The following is a 15,530-nucleotide window of genomic DNA, read 5'->3' on the forward strand; positions in this document are numbered from 1 at the left end:
TAGCCATCCCCTCTCACCAGGGGCAGCTATGAAATGCAGACGGAGGACGCCCTGAGCCTTTCCAGTCATGCACAAACCCTCACACCCCTCCAAAAAGGCCAATGAGACCTCTGACCCCACCAGCTGGGCCTGCCTCACCGCTAAATGAGCAAGTGACGGTGGCCGTCATGCTTGGCTCATCTGCTCATGGTCATGCTGAGACACCGCCGTATTTACAGTTGCGTTCAAGATGAATCAACCCCATTGTGGTAAACGGTTTTAGGAAATTACATTTTTTAAAATCGTGTTTATAATGAAATCTTACAAGCTCCTTGTAGGCAGCCAGCGGTGTCTTTGCAACATGGTGAAGTCCAGGGAATGGTCAAAGAAGCCAACAGAGGAGGTCATTTCTCCTCATAAGCAAGCAAAAGTATTAAACGTTTCAAGAGACACAATTGGCAGCATGATTCACAAGTTCAGTGGAAACGCTACCCGGGTGCGGCGGAACGAGGATGCTGACGGCGACTGCCGTCTGGTACCTGAAGCAAAAGGTGGAGAAAAATGCGACAGGGATTGTCAGAGGGAGGTACTCAGGTTTCGTCGCACACTGCCAGATGAAAGCCACCGTGCCAGAACCCCCCCCCCAACAAACCAGAAAGATTTTGGGATACTGTTCTCTGGAGTGATGAGACAAAATTGGAACTCTTTGGGCCTATGGATCAACGATAGGTTTGGGGGAGGAAGAACGAGGTCTATAAAGAAAAGAACACCTTTGTCTACTTTGAAGCTACTTTGTCTGCTCTGGAGATGTTTTGCTTCTTCGTAGTGACGTAGGCCTTCCACATGCGCGGCACCGATTGCGTTCCGGGTAGGTATTGCGTAGTGACAAGGACGCTAACAAGGAAGGATGCTTGCTGATTAAAACTAAATATTAAGAATACGGATGGACTCATAACACGTTGTACGCTGACCATAAAATGCAAACAAATTGTAGTACTATTAGTTAGTATAGTTTATTGTAGTATTTTTTGTTTGTGACTTATGTTTTTGTTGTGTGTTTTATATTGTACTTCATTATGAGTGAATTTTTATAAGCCGTGTTGGAAGACAAATTTCTGTTCTATAGAACAGACAATAAAGTTCTATTCTATTCTATTCTATCCTATTCAAACTGAGGCGAAATTGTGGCGTCCATTTCCAAAGTTAACCAAAAAACTAACCAAGATTCCACTTGAATGCTTCTTAAAAGTTCACTTTCGGTAAAACAAACTCATAGTTTAATTTGGTCCCTTAGTTTTCATTGTTTTTCGTTTCACAGCCCAGTGAGACTACATGTTAAGCTTGCTGCACTGGAGGTAATGACCATGCTCTCTCACCAGAGCCAGCCTCTCTGAGGGAGGGTCTGCTTGGGTCTCCGTGATGCTGATAAGGCCTCCAACCAAAAACATTCCCCTCCATTCAAAAATGAATTAAACATTTGAGTGATTCTTCTTTAAGTGGACGCGATGAGCTTGTTTTAAACGCTCCTCATCTAACGATTAGTTTCTTGTCACGCATTGCAACCTGTATCCATTAAGACCGAGGTGTCGTGTACAGTAAGTGACGCCCGGCTGGGGAGCGCACTGGGCGGACTGCGTGGCCATGTGAGGGCCGGCGAGCCTGAATGACCGCATTGGAGAGATTGTGACACCGCTGCTCCACTCAACTCGGCCAAGAGGACGTAAAACTCTGGGGGAGATTGTGCGCTTGTTGGCGGGGTGCCGCTGCGCGCGATCGGTGCGCGCCTGCAGACTGTCAGTGGAGCTCTCCCTGCTTCTAAGCCTCACACAGACACGTTCCCCATGGGAGGACACCCCTTTAATCCATTATTGTTTCAGTCTTTACCCAGTCCGAGTCTACAGTAGAAGAAGAGCGGGCTACATCTGCAAGTTTACGCGCGTTGTGCAGCCTCTTGACGGTGGGGGGACCAAGCCATGGCGGTCCCGCTGGTAGCAGCGCTGCTTCTCCTCATCACCGTGTCACCAAGTGAGTAATCCTTTTTTTTAATCCTTCCAAACGGGACAGGGGGGCTTGTAGTTTGGGGCGTCAGTCAAAGAGGATCAAACATGTTTTCATTGTCAAATCGTCACTTGCCACACGTGCAGCACTTGGGGGGAGGAGGGGGGTGGGCAAGCTTAATCTTCTTTACTTCAATTTAAATGTGTGCACTTTGGAAATAAGACAGTAAAGGAGATCACAGCGGCTTGGTGCTAAAGTGCTACTTTCCTTGAGAGCACGTCTTCTGTTCGCAATCAAAATGGTTTCGTGAGCGTGATTATGGGAGATCTATCAACCGGCCACTTCATTAGGGACACCTGTGCACGTTTACTGTTATAGCCAGAGGTGCTTCTCATGTTTTGGTGACCTTTCTGAGATACATGACCGGTGTTCCTAATATTTTGGTCAACAACTTACATACTTGACACTAATATTTTGGTTACCTTATCTGCATGCATGACCAATGTTACCTTAGATGCATGGCAGGTGCTCCTAATATTTTAATCACCTTAGCGAGATACATGACATTTTTTTTTTTTATGAAGTCACAGTTTTTGTGCGGCTTCTGAACTGGGTCTTGTTCGATTGTGCAGAGGTACCTCCTGTTGTGACTATTTGAAAGGGGATGAAGTGTATCCAGTTACATACACACACATGCACACACACACACGTTTTTTTACATTATGCTAGGTCATGATCAGTGATGTAACATGAAGAGGCATGATGAAATCTAAAAAAACAAATAACAGAAAATAAATGTGAATATACAGTATGTCCATTGAACTGTACTGTAAATGTGTTTTCTGTAATCGTTTTTAACATTTCTTAAGTAAAAGTTTCTGAATTTGCACATTTCCTGATCAAATACGGGGCAGCGGCTTCTCGGCTACCATCTGAGCACACTGAGTTGGATCATGCCAGTTTGTGTTTGTCAGCATGTCACCAATAATATAATGTTTATTATACACCGTGACTTTCTACAGCCCGTGTAACGTCTTTAATGTAAGTGTGGCGTCATTATTGTTGCTAATCTGACAATAAAATACAAAGAAATGTCATACAGGACGCGCTTGCAGTGCTCTCCTCATCCTGAAGGGGTGGCAGCGTCTGTGAGCTGGAAGGTGCTTGTCATTGCTGTCCTTCCATAGAGAGGAAAAGCTGGGTTGTTTTTTTGGACAAATGCAAGCTATTTTTTATCCTCTAATGAATGAATGAATTAGACTTTTAAAATGGAGGATTATATATATATCCAAGCTCACCAGGAGGTGATCAGACTTTTACAACAAAGTACCTGGAGAAGGATAGGGTGCATGTGCTTCTTATGCAGATAAAAGGTAAGAGCACAAATATATTTCAGTTAATTAAATAAATAAATGGCACTATTTGAAATCATTTTTAACCAAAGTGAATTATTCTCTTCTTGTTCTTGTCACCCTCTTAATGACCAACCTTCATTAACACAAAAACTCCATAGGAATCAGTGCCTCACCAGCCCTGGACTTCACAGCACAGCATCAGTGCTCATGATAGTATCTCGTGTTCCACATGTGCCCCACGGCTTGCAGTAAATGCAGAGGCCTTTTGATGCTGATAACATTAGAAGGAAGCTGATTCTTTTAGATAACCTCAATGTGCCTTTTTACTGTAAAATGGCAATGGCGGAGGATTGGTGTGACCTTACATTGTCAGCGCATGAGCTGCTGCACAACTCAACAGGGCAAAAGCTGAACTTTGTGTTACACAACACATGTAGCCCTCTCAACCTGAGCAGCGCTGTGTGACTCCAGTGGAACACAGCATGTTTCATGGCTTCATGAGTCCGCTGTGTTCACAAGTGGGAATTACTCATGGCACACTGGACCACAACATTAGGTACTTGCACAGCCTTAGACGTTGCAATACACAAATTCAGCCTTGACAGAAAAAGCAGTGTTCACACACTCCAAATTAAAATTTTAAGAACAGCTGAAAAATTGCAAGAATTTACATTTTCCACTTTTGGATCTTAAGAAAGTTGTAAGTAGAGCTTCAAAATGCAAAAGGAAAATTTGAGTAAGCGATTTTATTGCAAAGAAGCGTTAAAGTGAAATAGGCTGTTCATCAGCTTATCAAAAGTTTAAGGCCACAGCCTTTAAAAGTGAAAATCTTGGCAAAAATGTGGACTCTGTGTCATTTTCTGTCAGGTATTCACACTTTCATGATCTCTTCATGGCAACACGGTCGGATTGTTGACTGCATAAACAAGTCCTCTTGTTGCTGCTGCTGAGATTGGACACAGTAAGACATTCAAAACTTCTTCAGACATTCTGAGGGTTACGGACCAACAAAGTCAAGTGGCAGACCCAAAAAAATGTCACTGGCAATGAGCCAGAGGATCCCACTGTCCCACTCGGCCCAAATGACGATTGTTACTGGTGCCAAGTGCAGTCCAATAACCAATCTGTCAGAGAAGGCTTTTAAGAACAAAAAACGTCTTCAAAGGCCTCATCTCCTTCAAGACTGCAAAATTGCCCGCTTGGAATTTGCACAAGACTGCCAAACATGGGACATGGAAAGGTGGAAGAAAGTTTTATTCTCTGATAAGAAAAAATGTAACCGTGACAGTCCTGATGGCTTCCAACGTTACTGGCATGACAAGGAGATCGCAATCACGATCCTTCAATGGAACAATGGACCTTCAGGTTGTGCAGGGGCGTAAAACGGCATCTGGCTATGTGGAGATGTTGCAGCATGCCCAAATCAATTACTGAGGTGATTAACAAGAATGGCGCAGCTACTTGTTATTGACTCCTTTTTGCTTCCCATTTCCATTTCTTTTTTTTGTTGCATTTTGAAGCTGTACTTATAATCTCCTTAGGATCCAACAGTGCAAAATGTCAATTCTTGACGGTTTTTAAATGGTCTTAATATTTTGATCAGGAGTGTATGAGATAGTAATTTAAAGGTCCCATTTTGTGGCATTTTTTTCAATAGTGTATTGGAAGTTTGTGGGCAAAATCTAGCCTAGACGTTGGAATTTAGACAGTTTCAAAATGCTTTAAGTAAGTCCTACTGGGAGCAAACACACTGTTTGTGTGGTTTGTCCACACCAGTCTCTGACAGAGCGTGTAGCGCCAAGAAACACTGTGGTTCACTTTATCCACTTTTTATATGTACACTGTAACTGCACGTGTCCAACGTAATAGATGCCATATACAGTATCACATACAACAACATAACATGAAGGAGTGGGACAGGCAGACACAAATGTTAGCAAAACTAGCATATCTATGTGTGCTACAGTGCTAACAACCAAAATGCTCAAAATTACAGCTCTCGTGTGTGGTTGACTGAGGGATAGTTGACAGAACTCCATGCTTCTTTTTAAGATTTGTAGGCAAGACTGCTTTTTAAAAACACTTCTCCGTGAAGTGGTGGGCGTATATACATATATTTTTGTGCTTCTTTTGTTATTTTTATTACAGCATGAACGTTGTTACAGGCCGAGTCTGGCCCTTTAAGAATAATTGCATTGTGGGAAGTTGAGTGTATCTCTTTTCTTGCTCGTCTGTCGGCACCGCCCATTGTTTTCTGCGTCTTGATTGGCTGTAGACCATTGTCAATCCTGTCTCCCGCGTCATTGCTAGCTTGCTAGCTTGTAAATTAATCTTCAGTTCGAAGGAGGAGAACTGTAGCAATATGTTTTAACACGGATACAAAAATGCTACAGTGCAACGGAACGGCGCCAGGACAAAAAGCCACAGTCACAGGAGAAACAATAGGCGTGAGTGGCTTAATAATTTGTTGTGTCCTACCTGTAAGTTGACCATTAAAATTTAAACAAAGTTTTGAATTTCTTTGAGAGTGTTTAAACAAGAGACAAATGTGATAAAATGTTAATGCCTGTCTGAGAAAAGTGTATAAAGTGTATGGTGAGGGGTTTGTAAGGCCTTGAAACAAATATAATCATTGTAAAAAAAAGAAAAGAAAAGAAGTTGGCTATCTCACTTAGCGGGCTGTTTTGGGAACCTATCCCCCAAGATAAATGAGGGAACACTGTACATGGGGCGGGCTCATCAAGCTAGGGGCGGTTCAGAGGCGGTATCATGTCGGAGGTTTCACCCTTTATAACTTTATGAAAACAAGGAATCAGAATTGCATTTGCTACATAAATTGTCCATTTATACGCCCCTCTCGCCCTTTCTGCCACTTGCATTGCCTCATCCTTTTGTTTAAAAGGATGACAAAATTTTAACTTACAGAACATTACCATCAGTCTTCTCTACTCTGTATTAATAACTTTGTTGTGATGCGTTCACTATCTCGTCTTGTTGTTGTAATCGTTCTGCATATATAAACTGGGATTGCACTCTTTTTTTTTTTTTGCAGTGAGCGTGTCGCACGGAGCTCTCACATGACTCCCATTAGCCCCGGGTCCTATACCGCATGTGTGGGTGGACAGAAATATGTATGATTTTGTCCCAGTGTTGTTCTTGGGCCAACAGCTGTTGCTCGACGTGTCGCAAATGAGCTCTGGGAAGCGCATCAGACGACGATAGATGAGTCATTATGTTTGTAGCTCCGTGAGTGATAGTGAGACGGATGCTGCGTCTGTTTTTGCTGCTGCTGCTGCTTGCATGCCACATGTTGAAAAGTTGAGGGAAGGATGGACAGCTAGCAATGCGCTAGCTGTTTCTTGAAGCATCTTTTGATGTAGATGGTAGCCATGTGCATGATCACACTGGCAAAACAGTTTTCCAAAGGCCACCGCAAATGGCAAAGTACTGAATAATTTACTTGGTTAGCATTGCTACACTAAAAACCCTGCACGAGGCACAAAGTGGACAGTGACCTCATCTTCCTCTAGTGTCTTCAAACTGAACCAGACTTTGGTTTGAGGCGTTGATTTGAAACGTGAATAGTCTTTGGTTGTGTTGGAGTCCTTGCTCATGTGAGATGATGGCATTCTTATTTTTAGAGGCAATAAATTATTGAGGTGCAGAGAGTGCAGCGGGGCAGACACTGCTGTGTGTGTGTGTGTGCGCACATATGTGATAAAACCTGCTGGTATTCTGCCGAAAGTCTCTTCCTACACCACCATCATAGGTGTCTCATCTTAGCACCATGCACTGTTTCTTGGCTCCTTTCTGACAGCTTGCTTGTCTCCATACACCCCACACTGAGTGCTCCGGGTGCCCATGTCCATATGCTGGAGCCCTTGGTCACAGGCTGCTTTTTACACGCCTTCAAATGTCTATTTGTATATATACTCCTGGTCGAAATCTTAACAGCACTTGAAAAATGGCTAGAATTTACATTTTACTTTCAAATTTTTCAACTGGACTTAAAATTTTCATCAGGAGTGTATTTTTATCAGTGGACTGCCCCTTTACATTTGACACTGTAGTGCAGGAGTGTCTTTTTTTCCAGCGAGGGTCGCATAGAGAACAACTGAAGGCCGCTTTGATACATTGTGTACATTCAAGATGCTAAAACAGCAAACAAAGCATCCTGTTTTTTTTTACCTGTCCGTTCGGCAGCTTAATTATGCAGTATGGGTGGACTGTGTGTTTATTTTGCCAGAACAGGTGAGTCTGGTATAATTTCTAGACACGACTGTGTTAAGTGAATTTCCGTGAAGTAGGATCCCTTCTTCATAAATGAAATATTTTAGCAGTTAGAGCATAGAAAACCTGTTTACGACCTTCTAAATACAGATTTTAACATTATTGGAGCCCTCTAGTCATGAAATAACACACATTTAGTCACCTTTACACTCCTATTACCCAATATACAGTAGTAGATATAATCAGAGAAAGTCGTCCATTTAGAACATAAATTAAACTAGTGCTCCTGTGTGTTGCAATAAATGTGTTCTGGATGTGTGGACAGGAAGTGACATCAGGAGTTCCAAGTTGAGTTTTAGCTGAGCGTTTATGTGGCGAGGGTTGACTGCATTGTGGTTTTATTTTAAAGCCACCAAACAGTACATTAAGAGGGCACAGACAAACGGGAAAGAAGGAAAAGATGCCGCAGAACATTGGGACCGGGGAGGGGTAGGGAGCGAGAGAGAGGGGTATAATGCAGAAATGGATAGTGAGAGCGTCCGTTTCATCACCTGTTTGTTTGGTGCTGGTGGGTCTGAGAAGCTTTGGATGAAGGAACAGCAGGGATCTCGTCGTGGAGTCTGATTGGAGAGCCTGACTGCAGAGAGAGAGAGAGAAGAGGGCGGAAAAAACAGACAGACATAGCAGGAGCTGGAAACAAAATTAATAATATACATCTCATTAATAATATTTTGTTTTTCACATAAGCCAGAGAGCCAATGAATTATGTGCTACGAGACGAAAATTCCCCTCAGGCCACACTTTGGACACCCCTGCTATAGTAGGGACTTGAAGCACATTTCCCCCCTCCTCTTTTACCTCCAGTTTGTTGTCGCTGTGGTACCTTTTTTTTTTTGCTTTTGATGTTTTAATCCAGTAAACAGAAGCTCAGTGACAAAACAAAGCTGAAAAGAGCTCACAATGTGTGGACACCCTGCAGGATTTAAATGTTGCCGGAAATCTCCTCACCACACCAGTTGCTTTGAATTAGCTCACTGAAGCAGCTTTTATTGCAAATGAATCAATGATTTTCTGCCCGGCTGTGATCCCATTAGGATGAAATATGATATTCCATAGTGTAATTGCGCTAATCTGGCATGATACGACTTTATTGTGTCATGTGATTGAGTTACCTTGACGCTGTGTGCTGCTCCTGTCTCATTGTCTGTCAGGACATGGACTGTTATGTCATGTTTTTCTGATGATAGCCTAATGTGTAGTGATGAGTACAATATACCTCTGCTTTCTAGCAGAGCATCTCTTCTCTGCAGCATCCTGACATCCCGTTGCAGGCATGACGACTGTGACAGCCTTCAGCGTGGCCGCAAATAAATAAATAAAAAATGCAGCAATTCATTCGTCCAAAGCTGCTAACTCGCACACTTTGAGATGTCAGGAGACGTTTATCTTGCTGATGTCAGATCACAAGTGTTTGCACAACTTGTTCAGGCTGAATGCTTAACCACGCACATATTCTTCTGCTGAATTTGGGCCTGGGTGACGTCGACATGGAAACTGGCCATGCAGCTGTCATATTTCGGCTTGCTGCCCTGTCAAATGCGACAGCTCAAAGGCGCCCGAGGCGCTCGAAAGATGCAAACCAGCATGCATAAAGTGTGCGATGTGCTATTACACTCAAACATGTTAGCTGACCAATTGATGCTTAATGTCGGTTACTGTCTCATCTCCCACAAATGACTCCAGATTGTGTTAAAATCACATGCCACTGCCAATAAAAACAAACTAGAGCAGTCTTAAATTAAAATTGAGTAAGGTCCGTTTATGCAATTTTTTTCACAGCAAAGGTCCGAACCTTATTTTGCCTTAAACACGTTTCAATACAAAACAATTACCTTGGCACCTAAATTGCATTTAAAAGAAAACGGGATCAAATTTCACATAAACAGTACAGCGTTCCCTCGCTCTGTCGCGGCTCATCTTTCACTGTTTGGCGGATTTCTTTTTTTCAGTTTAGTGCTTTATGAACGAAAAGTTGAAATTTTAAAGAAATGAAAGTTGAAATATTAAAGACTAAGATATATAATAAAAAAAATAAAAAAAAAACATAATATCAGAACCAAAACAAAAGCTACAGTTGCAATTTTATAGAAATTAGGCTGGGTAAATGTTACTGTATAAAATTACAATAATGAAGTCAAAATATTATGACAATAAAGATATAATATTCCAAAAATTGTGAAGAAAGTTAAAATATTTGTAAATATTCGTACATTTGGCATGTCTGCATGGGTTGCTTTAAAAAAAATGTAAAAGTGGCCCCCACATCCTTTGATTTCTCAGTATGCGGCCCTTGGTGGAAAAAGTTTGGACGCCCTTTAGCCTACGGTTATGTGGAAATGACTCATCAGACACTGACGCTGCTTTGCTGACACCGTACTGCATTGCTGTATCGGAGACCTTCTTTGATTCATCTGTAGTCTGACAAAACACAATAAATATGAATAAAAATGAATATTTAATGAAGGATCTCTGAAGAGTCCACTAAACTACTCAGACGTTTGCATGTCTACAGGCAAATCTGCAATTCTAAAATGCAAACTCATTCAATTGGATAAACAGCAGATGAGTTTAAAATTGTTTACGTTGTTATTAACTATTGTTGTGACTGTGCGACATCGGCCTTTCTGGACATAAGTTACTTCAGACTTTCAAGTGCTCATGAAACCATAAAAAGTTTTAAAAAGTTGTCTGAATTAACGCCGTCTTGGCTTTGATGTCACTATCAGAATACGTTCCAGGAACCAAATGCAAAGAAATGCAGCCATGAACTCAAGCCAAGAAAGTGACATTTTCACAACAATAACACGATAACATTCACTGATATTGTGTTGTGATAACTATGATGTAACACACACACAAAATTGGCCACAAGTATGTTTTTTGGTCAATAAGTGACAATGACAGCTCAAAGCACAAGACTAGTGAGCGGCGATTGCTGCTTATCTAGCCCTGGCATAAACCCCTATATTATTATTCTAAGATTTGTAGAATAGATCTGTTAAAAAAATATAAATTTACTTACGGAAACTGACAGATCAACTGCAAAATAGGCTATAAAGATGAGTGACAGCGATCCATGTTTAGCCAGCTAACTAGCAAGCAAGTAACATATTTGTTTGTAATAGGTGCTTTTGGCTGCAAAAACATCTTACCTACATCTGCCTTTTTACTGTTTTTTTTTTTACAATTTTGCCCTGCAAGCTGCAGAAAGCATGTCAAGCAAACAGGATTTATAAATAACAAACCAGGCTGTCACTAAAAGCCTTAAAGAGTGGAACATCGCAAATATAGACGTAGAACGCAATGGAACGGGAAATGGGGATATCAAATGTGTGACAGGGTGACAACTAAATGTTAGGAACAGATGATGCAACGCTGTTCTAGGCTTGTTAAATGAATACCTCTCTGACAGTCTAAAGGCAGAATTTTTTAAAATCCCACTCGTGATGGGTCTCATTAGTTGAGTGCAATGTCGTATCATGCGTGTCTGCTGTGTCAAGGGCGCAGAAGGTATGCCATCATTCACAGCATGGTAAGCAAACGAATGCAAATTTAAAACCTTTTTTTTTTCGCATAGACATAGGTTCCGTAGAAATGTACAAAACTCTGGCAACGGATTGCAAACCATCAACTGTTAGTGAAGCTCTGTGACCCAGTCAGACTGTGTTCTGTGCAGATTACATGGATGAAATCAGCCCTGAGGTGTGTGTGTCAAATCTGGCCCCATATTGTGTTATTGTTGCATGCGTTGTTGACACGCAACATATGTTAAGTATAAGCTCATCCTTGATTTAAAGGAGACAGGTTGCCAGCACTGTTGGACAAATACACAAGTGGATCCCTTGGCGAGCTTCCGCACACACGTGTAAACACACCTACACTACTGTCATTACCCACGCGTTACGGCAGCATGCTGTTTTGCTTGAGCGCCAAATTGGTGGGACCTTGCAGCACGACATTTAAACATCGCTTCACCAACTACTGCCGTGGGCATGTGTGTGTCAGTGTGTATGTGTGTTTTTGTTTGCTCCTCATTGTGCGATCCCTTCAATCTACGTCAGCAATCTGGAGTAGGTCAGCAAATATCAGAAGGGACATTTTGAATCTTAAGTGTTCTTTTGCACTATTTGTGTTTTTATTCGTAGCCAAAAAAGCTCTCATATGTGTAGGTTGTCTTTCTGTCTGCCAGGATGTTGAAAGAAGACAGACTCCAAGTAAAGTTAAAGCGTTTGAGCTTCAAAGTTGACGTAGAAACGCACTGTTTTAACATTCTCAGCATTTCCCCGTTTGTTTTTACAATTTCAGTTCTACCTGTTTTGTTTTCCCCCCTCCTCCGCTAAACAAAACAAAGTCACACACAACACCTCAGATGTGACGCCTCCCCCATGTACCTGCGCACGACGGCCACATCAAACCGTCTGTGTTTACATGTGGCCCCGGGTAGCTAGCCAGCATAGCTAATCTCTTCAGACGCACACATTATGCAACGGCGGGCCCCCTTGACGCCCCGTGTTAGCCTGATATGAACGCATCGTCCCGATAAGCACTCGACTGCGATGATGAAATTAGGGAAGTCAAAATCAGAGAAGTGGAATGTTTATTTAGAGGCGCTTGCACTCTGCGGTTTGACATTTTTGGCATGGCGTCCCACAGAATAGGATTGCATAACGGCCAGAGGATATTTTGGCCTTATGGAATAAAATTAGCAGGGATACTTCAGCTTGTTATGCCAAGAATTTAGAAGGATTCCACTTGAAAAGTAAGACACTGTAATTAGTGTAAAACTGATGTTTTTAGGTTACTGTTTTTTCTATGAATGATAATAATAATAATAATAATAGTAAGAAGAAAATCAGGTCACTGTTTTCTAGTATTTTTACCAGTAATACAAGTGTAAAAACGAGTTGAAAGGATCCAGTTTGGTGGCTGCAGGATTGGGTCTCTGCTTTTTGCGGATGATGTGGTTCTGCTGGCGTGCCCTCTAACTCTCACTGGATGGGTTCACAGCCGAGTGTGAATCACCACCATCCCAGTTAGAGTCTATGGTTCTTGCCCGGAAAAGCGTGGTGTGCCATGTTCCACTATGTTGGGGTCTTGTTCATGAAGGATGGAGTGTGAGATTGTCAGGCAGATTGATCCGGACTCTGCATTGTTGTGGTGAAGAGTCAAAAGTCGAAATTTACCAGTTTATCCGTATTTACCAGTTTACCTTTACCGACGTCATGAGCTTTAGTGACCGAAAGGACAAGATCGAAGGTTGAAACGGCTGAAATGAGTTTCCTCTGTAGGGTGGCTGGGCTTTCCCTTAGAGATAGGACGAGAAGAACCGTCATCTGGAAAGATCTTCGGGTGGAGCCTCTACTCCTCAACATTGAGAGGAGCATCCCATGGGGTGGTGTACAGGGCAGGAGGATTTGGGGAAGACCCGGGAAACAGTCAACTGGCCAGTGAACATCTCGGGAGGATCCGGACCAAGTAGCCGGTCAGAGGGAAGTCTGTGTTCCTCTGCTTAGGCTGTTGCCCCCGTGACCCGAGCTAAAGAAGATGAATGGATGGATGGATCTCACACTCCTCTTCCCTAAACACCTCTTTTTGAGGGTGATCCTTGTTTTGTCCTTGTGTTGTAAAAATAACCACAAAACCAAATAAAATTTAAACCACATGCAAGGCAATGGTTTCACTTGCTGTGAAAAATGTGGTCTAATTCCAAATCAGTAAATGGTCTGCATAAGCCGACCTGCCATCCATGAGTGATGACATTAATCATGTATGTAACATAACAGCCATTTGGGCACAAAGACAAAATGTTGACTGCAAAAAGTTTGGATGCCCACATACTGTATTTTCTGCATCAGTGCCATCAGAACAAATTATCTTGTCAGAACGCAACCATTGGACTGTCATAAAGTGTTTTGGACCAGTGGACCATTAGAACCGTGTTGGCACATCTGGATGTGGAGCTCCACACAGAAGCAGCAGTCATGGACATTTATATGTGGCGATGGCTCGTTGAATTCAATGTACAGTGGACATTTCTGGTAGCGTCATTAACGCGTTCCTGAAGGTCACTAACCAAATCAATTTTCTCCATAAGAAATAATGTAAATCCAATTCATCTGTTCCAGACATCCGAAAATGTTAACACAAAACACGTTTTTATACTTTGACATGCAGAAAACAATTCAAAACACAGTCATGGAAAAAATGATCAGACCACCCTTGTTTCTTGAGTTTATTGATCCATTGTAATGCCTGGTACAATTAAAGGCCCATTTGTTTGGACAAATATAATGATGATAACAAATATAGCTCATAAAAGTTTACTTTAAGAGCTGATATCTGGCAACTTCCATGGTTTTCTTGATAATAACCAAAATCACGTAAGTTCTTACATGAATAGCGATAGCATGTACTGCCACAACATTGAACTCTTATGAGCTATTTTTGTTGTCCTTGTTATATTTGACCAAACAAAGGAACCTTTAGTTGTATCAGGCATTGAAATGAAGAAGAAACTGAAGAAACAAGGGTGGTCTCATCATTTTTTTCCATGACTGTACATATAAATGATGAATGAAAGGGATAAATGAGCATTTATTTTTACCTTCATTGAAGATATGACTCTTGACGTGACTGTCCCCAAAAACACCATGCGGCAGTGAGATCAACCACCACCACTGTTTTGACATGAGTTGTTTCTTGAATTCAGTAGTGTTTCTCGCCTCGATAACCCAAAATGGAGCCAAAGAAAGTTGCGAGAGTCAGCATTTTGATAAAGGAGGTGAGAAACACTGTTCAGTTCAAGAAATGACTTAACATGACAAAACAGGAAAATGGTGTTCGTGTGGTGTCTCGCTGCCACATTGTGTCTTTGAGGACAGTAGTCTTCAATGAAGGTAAATGTTCGTTTGTCCCTTTCAGTCGTCATTTATCTGCATTTAAAATCTTTTCATGAATGTGCAACTGATGACATCATAGACGGGCAACGTAACTTCCGGCCGCCATTATGTTCGCTAGCTAATAGGATGCTAACAAGGAAGGATGTTTTGTGATTAAAAAAAAAAAAGAATACAAATGGACTCATGCAGTGTGTTAACAACACGGCAAGACCCGCGCCACATTGCATGCTAACCGGAGAAGGCATGCAAAACGAGGCAAAATTTTCGACAGGTAAACCAGGGCGGATGTAAACCGGGGTTCCACTGTATTTTGTTGTCTGTGACTGGCAACCTCCATGTCAGGTTTAAGGTTAGTAAGAGATGCACGGCATTAACATGATTATGTTTTGTAAAATGTTCGATCAGTGAAATATGCAAGTTACAACCACTATCATAAACATACTGTATTCTTAAAAGACAACTACTCTGAGAGCCAATCAAAATGTAACATACGTGTGTGCTTGCAGCTGCCCTGTGTGCAGAGGTGGAGGAGCGCCTGGTGAGTCACCTGCTGTCGGCCGACCGCTACAACAAACTGATACGACCGGCCGTCAACAACAGCCAGCAAGTCACCATTTACATCCAAGTGTCTCTCGCCCAGCTCATCAACGTGGTGAGGAAGAGCAGCCGTGTCATGATGATGATGATGATGATGATAAGGATGATTCCTATTAGCATGTGTGTGTAAATGTACGCTCTGTGTGTGTTTCAGAATGAGCGGGAACAGATCATGACCACCAACTGTTGGCTCACTCAGGTCGGTGTCCTCACTCAACCTGCTGTGCGTGTGAACTCGCACTCTATTTTCAATAACAACCTGGAACATCACCATGTAATGTGCCATCCGCACAATTTAACGCCCATATTTGAAACTGAAATTTAAAGTGGGACCCAGTTGCTTCTTCAAATGGTAATAGAACGTATCCCAGCAAAGATACATTCCATCCATTTTCTATGCCGCTAATTATGG

The 15,530-nt window shown here is 42.1% G+C and overlaps 1 protein-coding gene across 4 annotated transcripts in view; it reads left to right on the forward strand.

The window, feature by feature from the left end:
• Nucleotides 1-1,406: 1,406 nt before the first annotated feature.
• The window catches only part of LOC129190150 (neuronal acetylcholine receptor subunit beta-2-like), a 28,383-nt gene continuing 14,259 nt past the window's right edge, over nucleotides 1,407-15,530 (forward strand). For 2 of the 4 annotated variants that reach the window (XR_008572941.1, XR_008572942.1), the window contains exons 1-3: nucleotides 1,407-2,004; nucleotides 15,028-15,173; nucleotides 15,273-15,317. Coding sequence is in view for 2 of the 4 variants with exons in the window: in XM_054792589.1 (XP_054648564.1) it covers nucleotides 1,953-2,004; nucleotides 15,028-15,173; nucleotides 15,273-15,317 (243 nt within the window). In the remaining 2 variants the exon portion in view is untranslated. Of the gene's footprint in view, nucleotides 2,005-5,458; nucleotides 5,780-15,027; nucleotides 15,174-15,272; nucleotides 15,318-15,530 lie in introns of those variants that run through there. The other 2 variants (XM_054792589.1, XM_054792591.1) reach the window with 2 other exon arrangements.

The sequence above is a fragment of the Dunckerocampus dactyliophorus genome, chromosome 11 (genome assembly GCF_027744805.1).
Source record: "Dunckerocampus dactyliophorus isolate RoL2022-P2 chromosome 11, RoL_Ddac_1.1, whole genome shotgun sequence".
In the NCBI taxonomy this organism is placed as follows: domain Eukaryota; kingdom Metazoa; phylum Chordata; class Actinopteri; order Syngnathiformes; family Syngnathidae; genus Dunckerocampus; species Dunckerocampus dactyliophorus.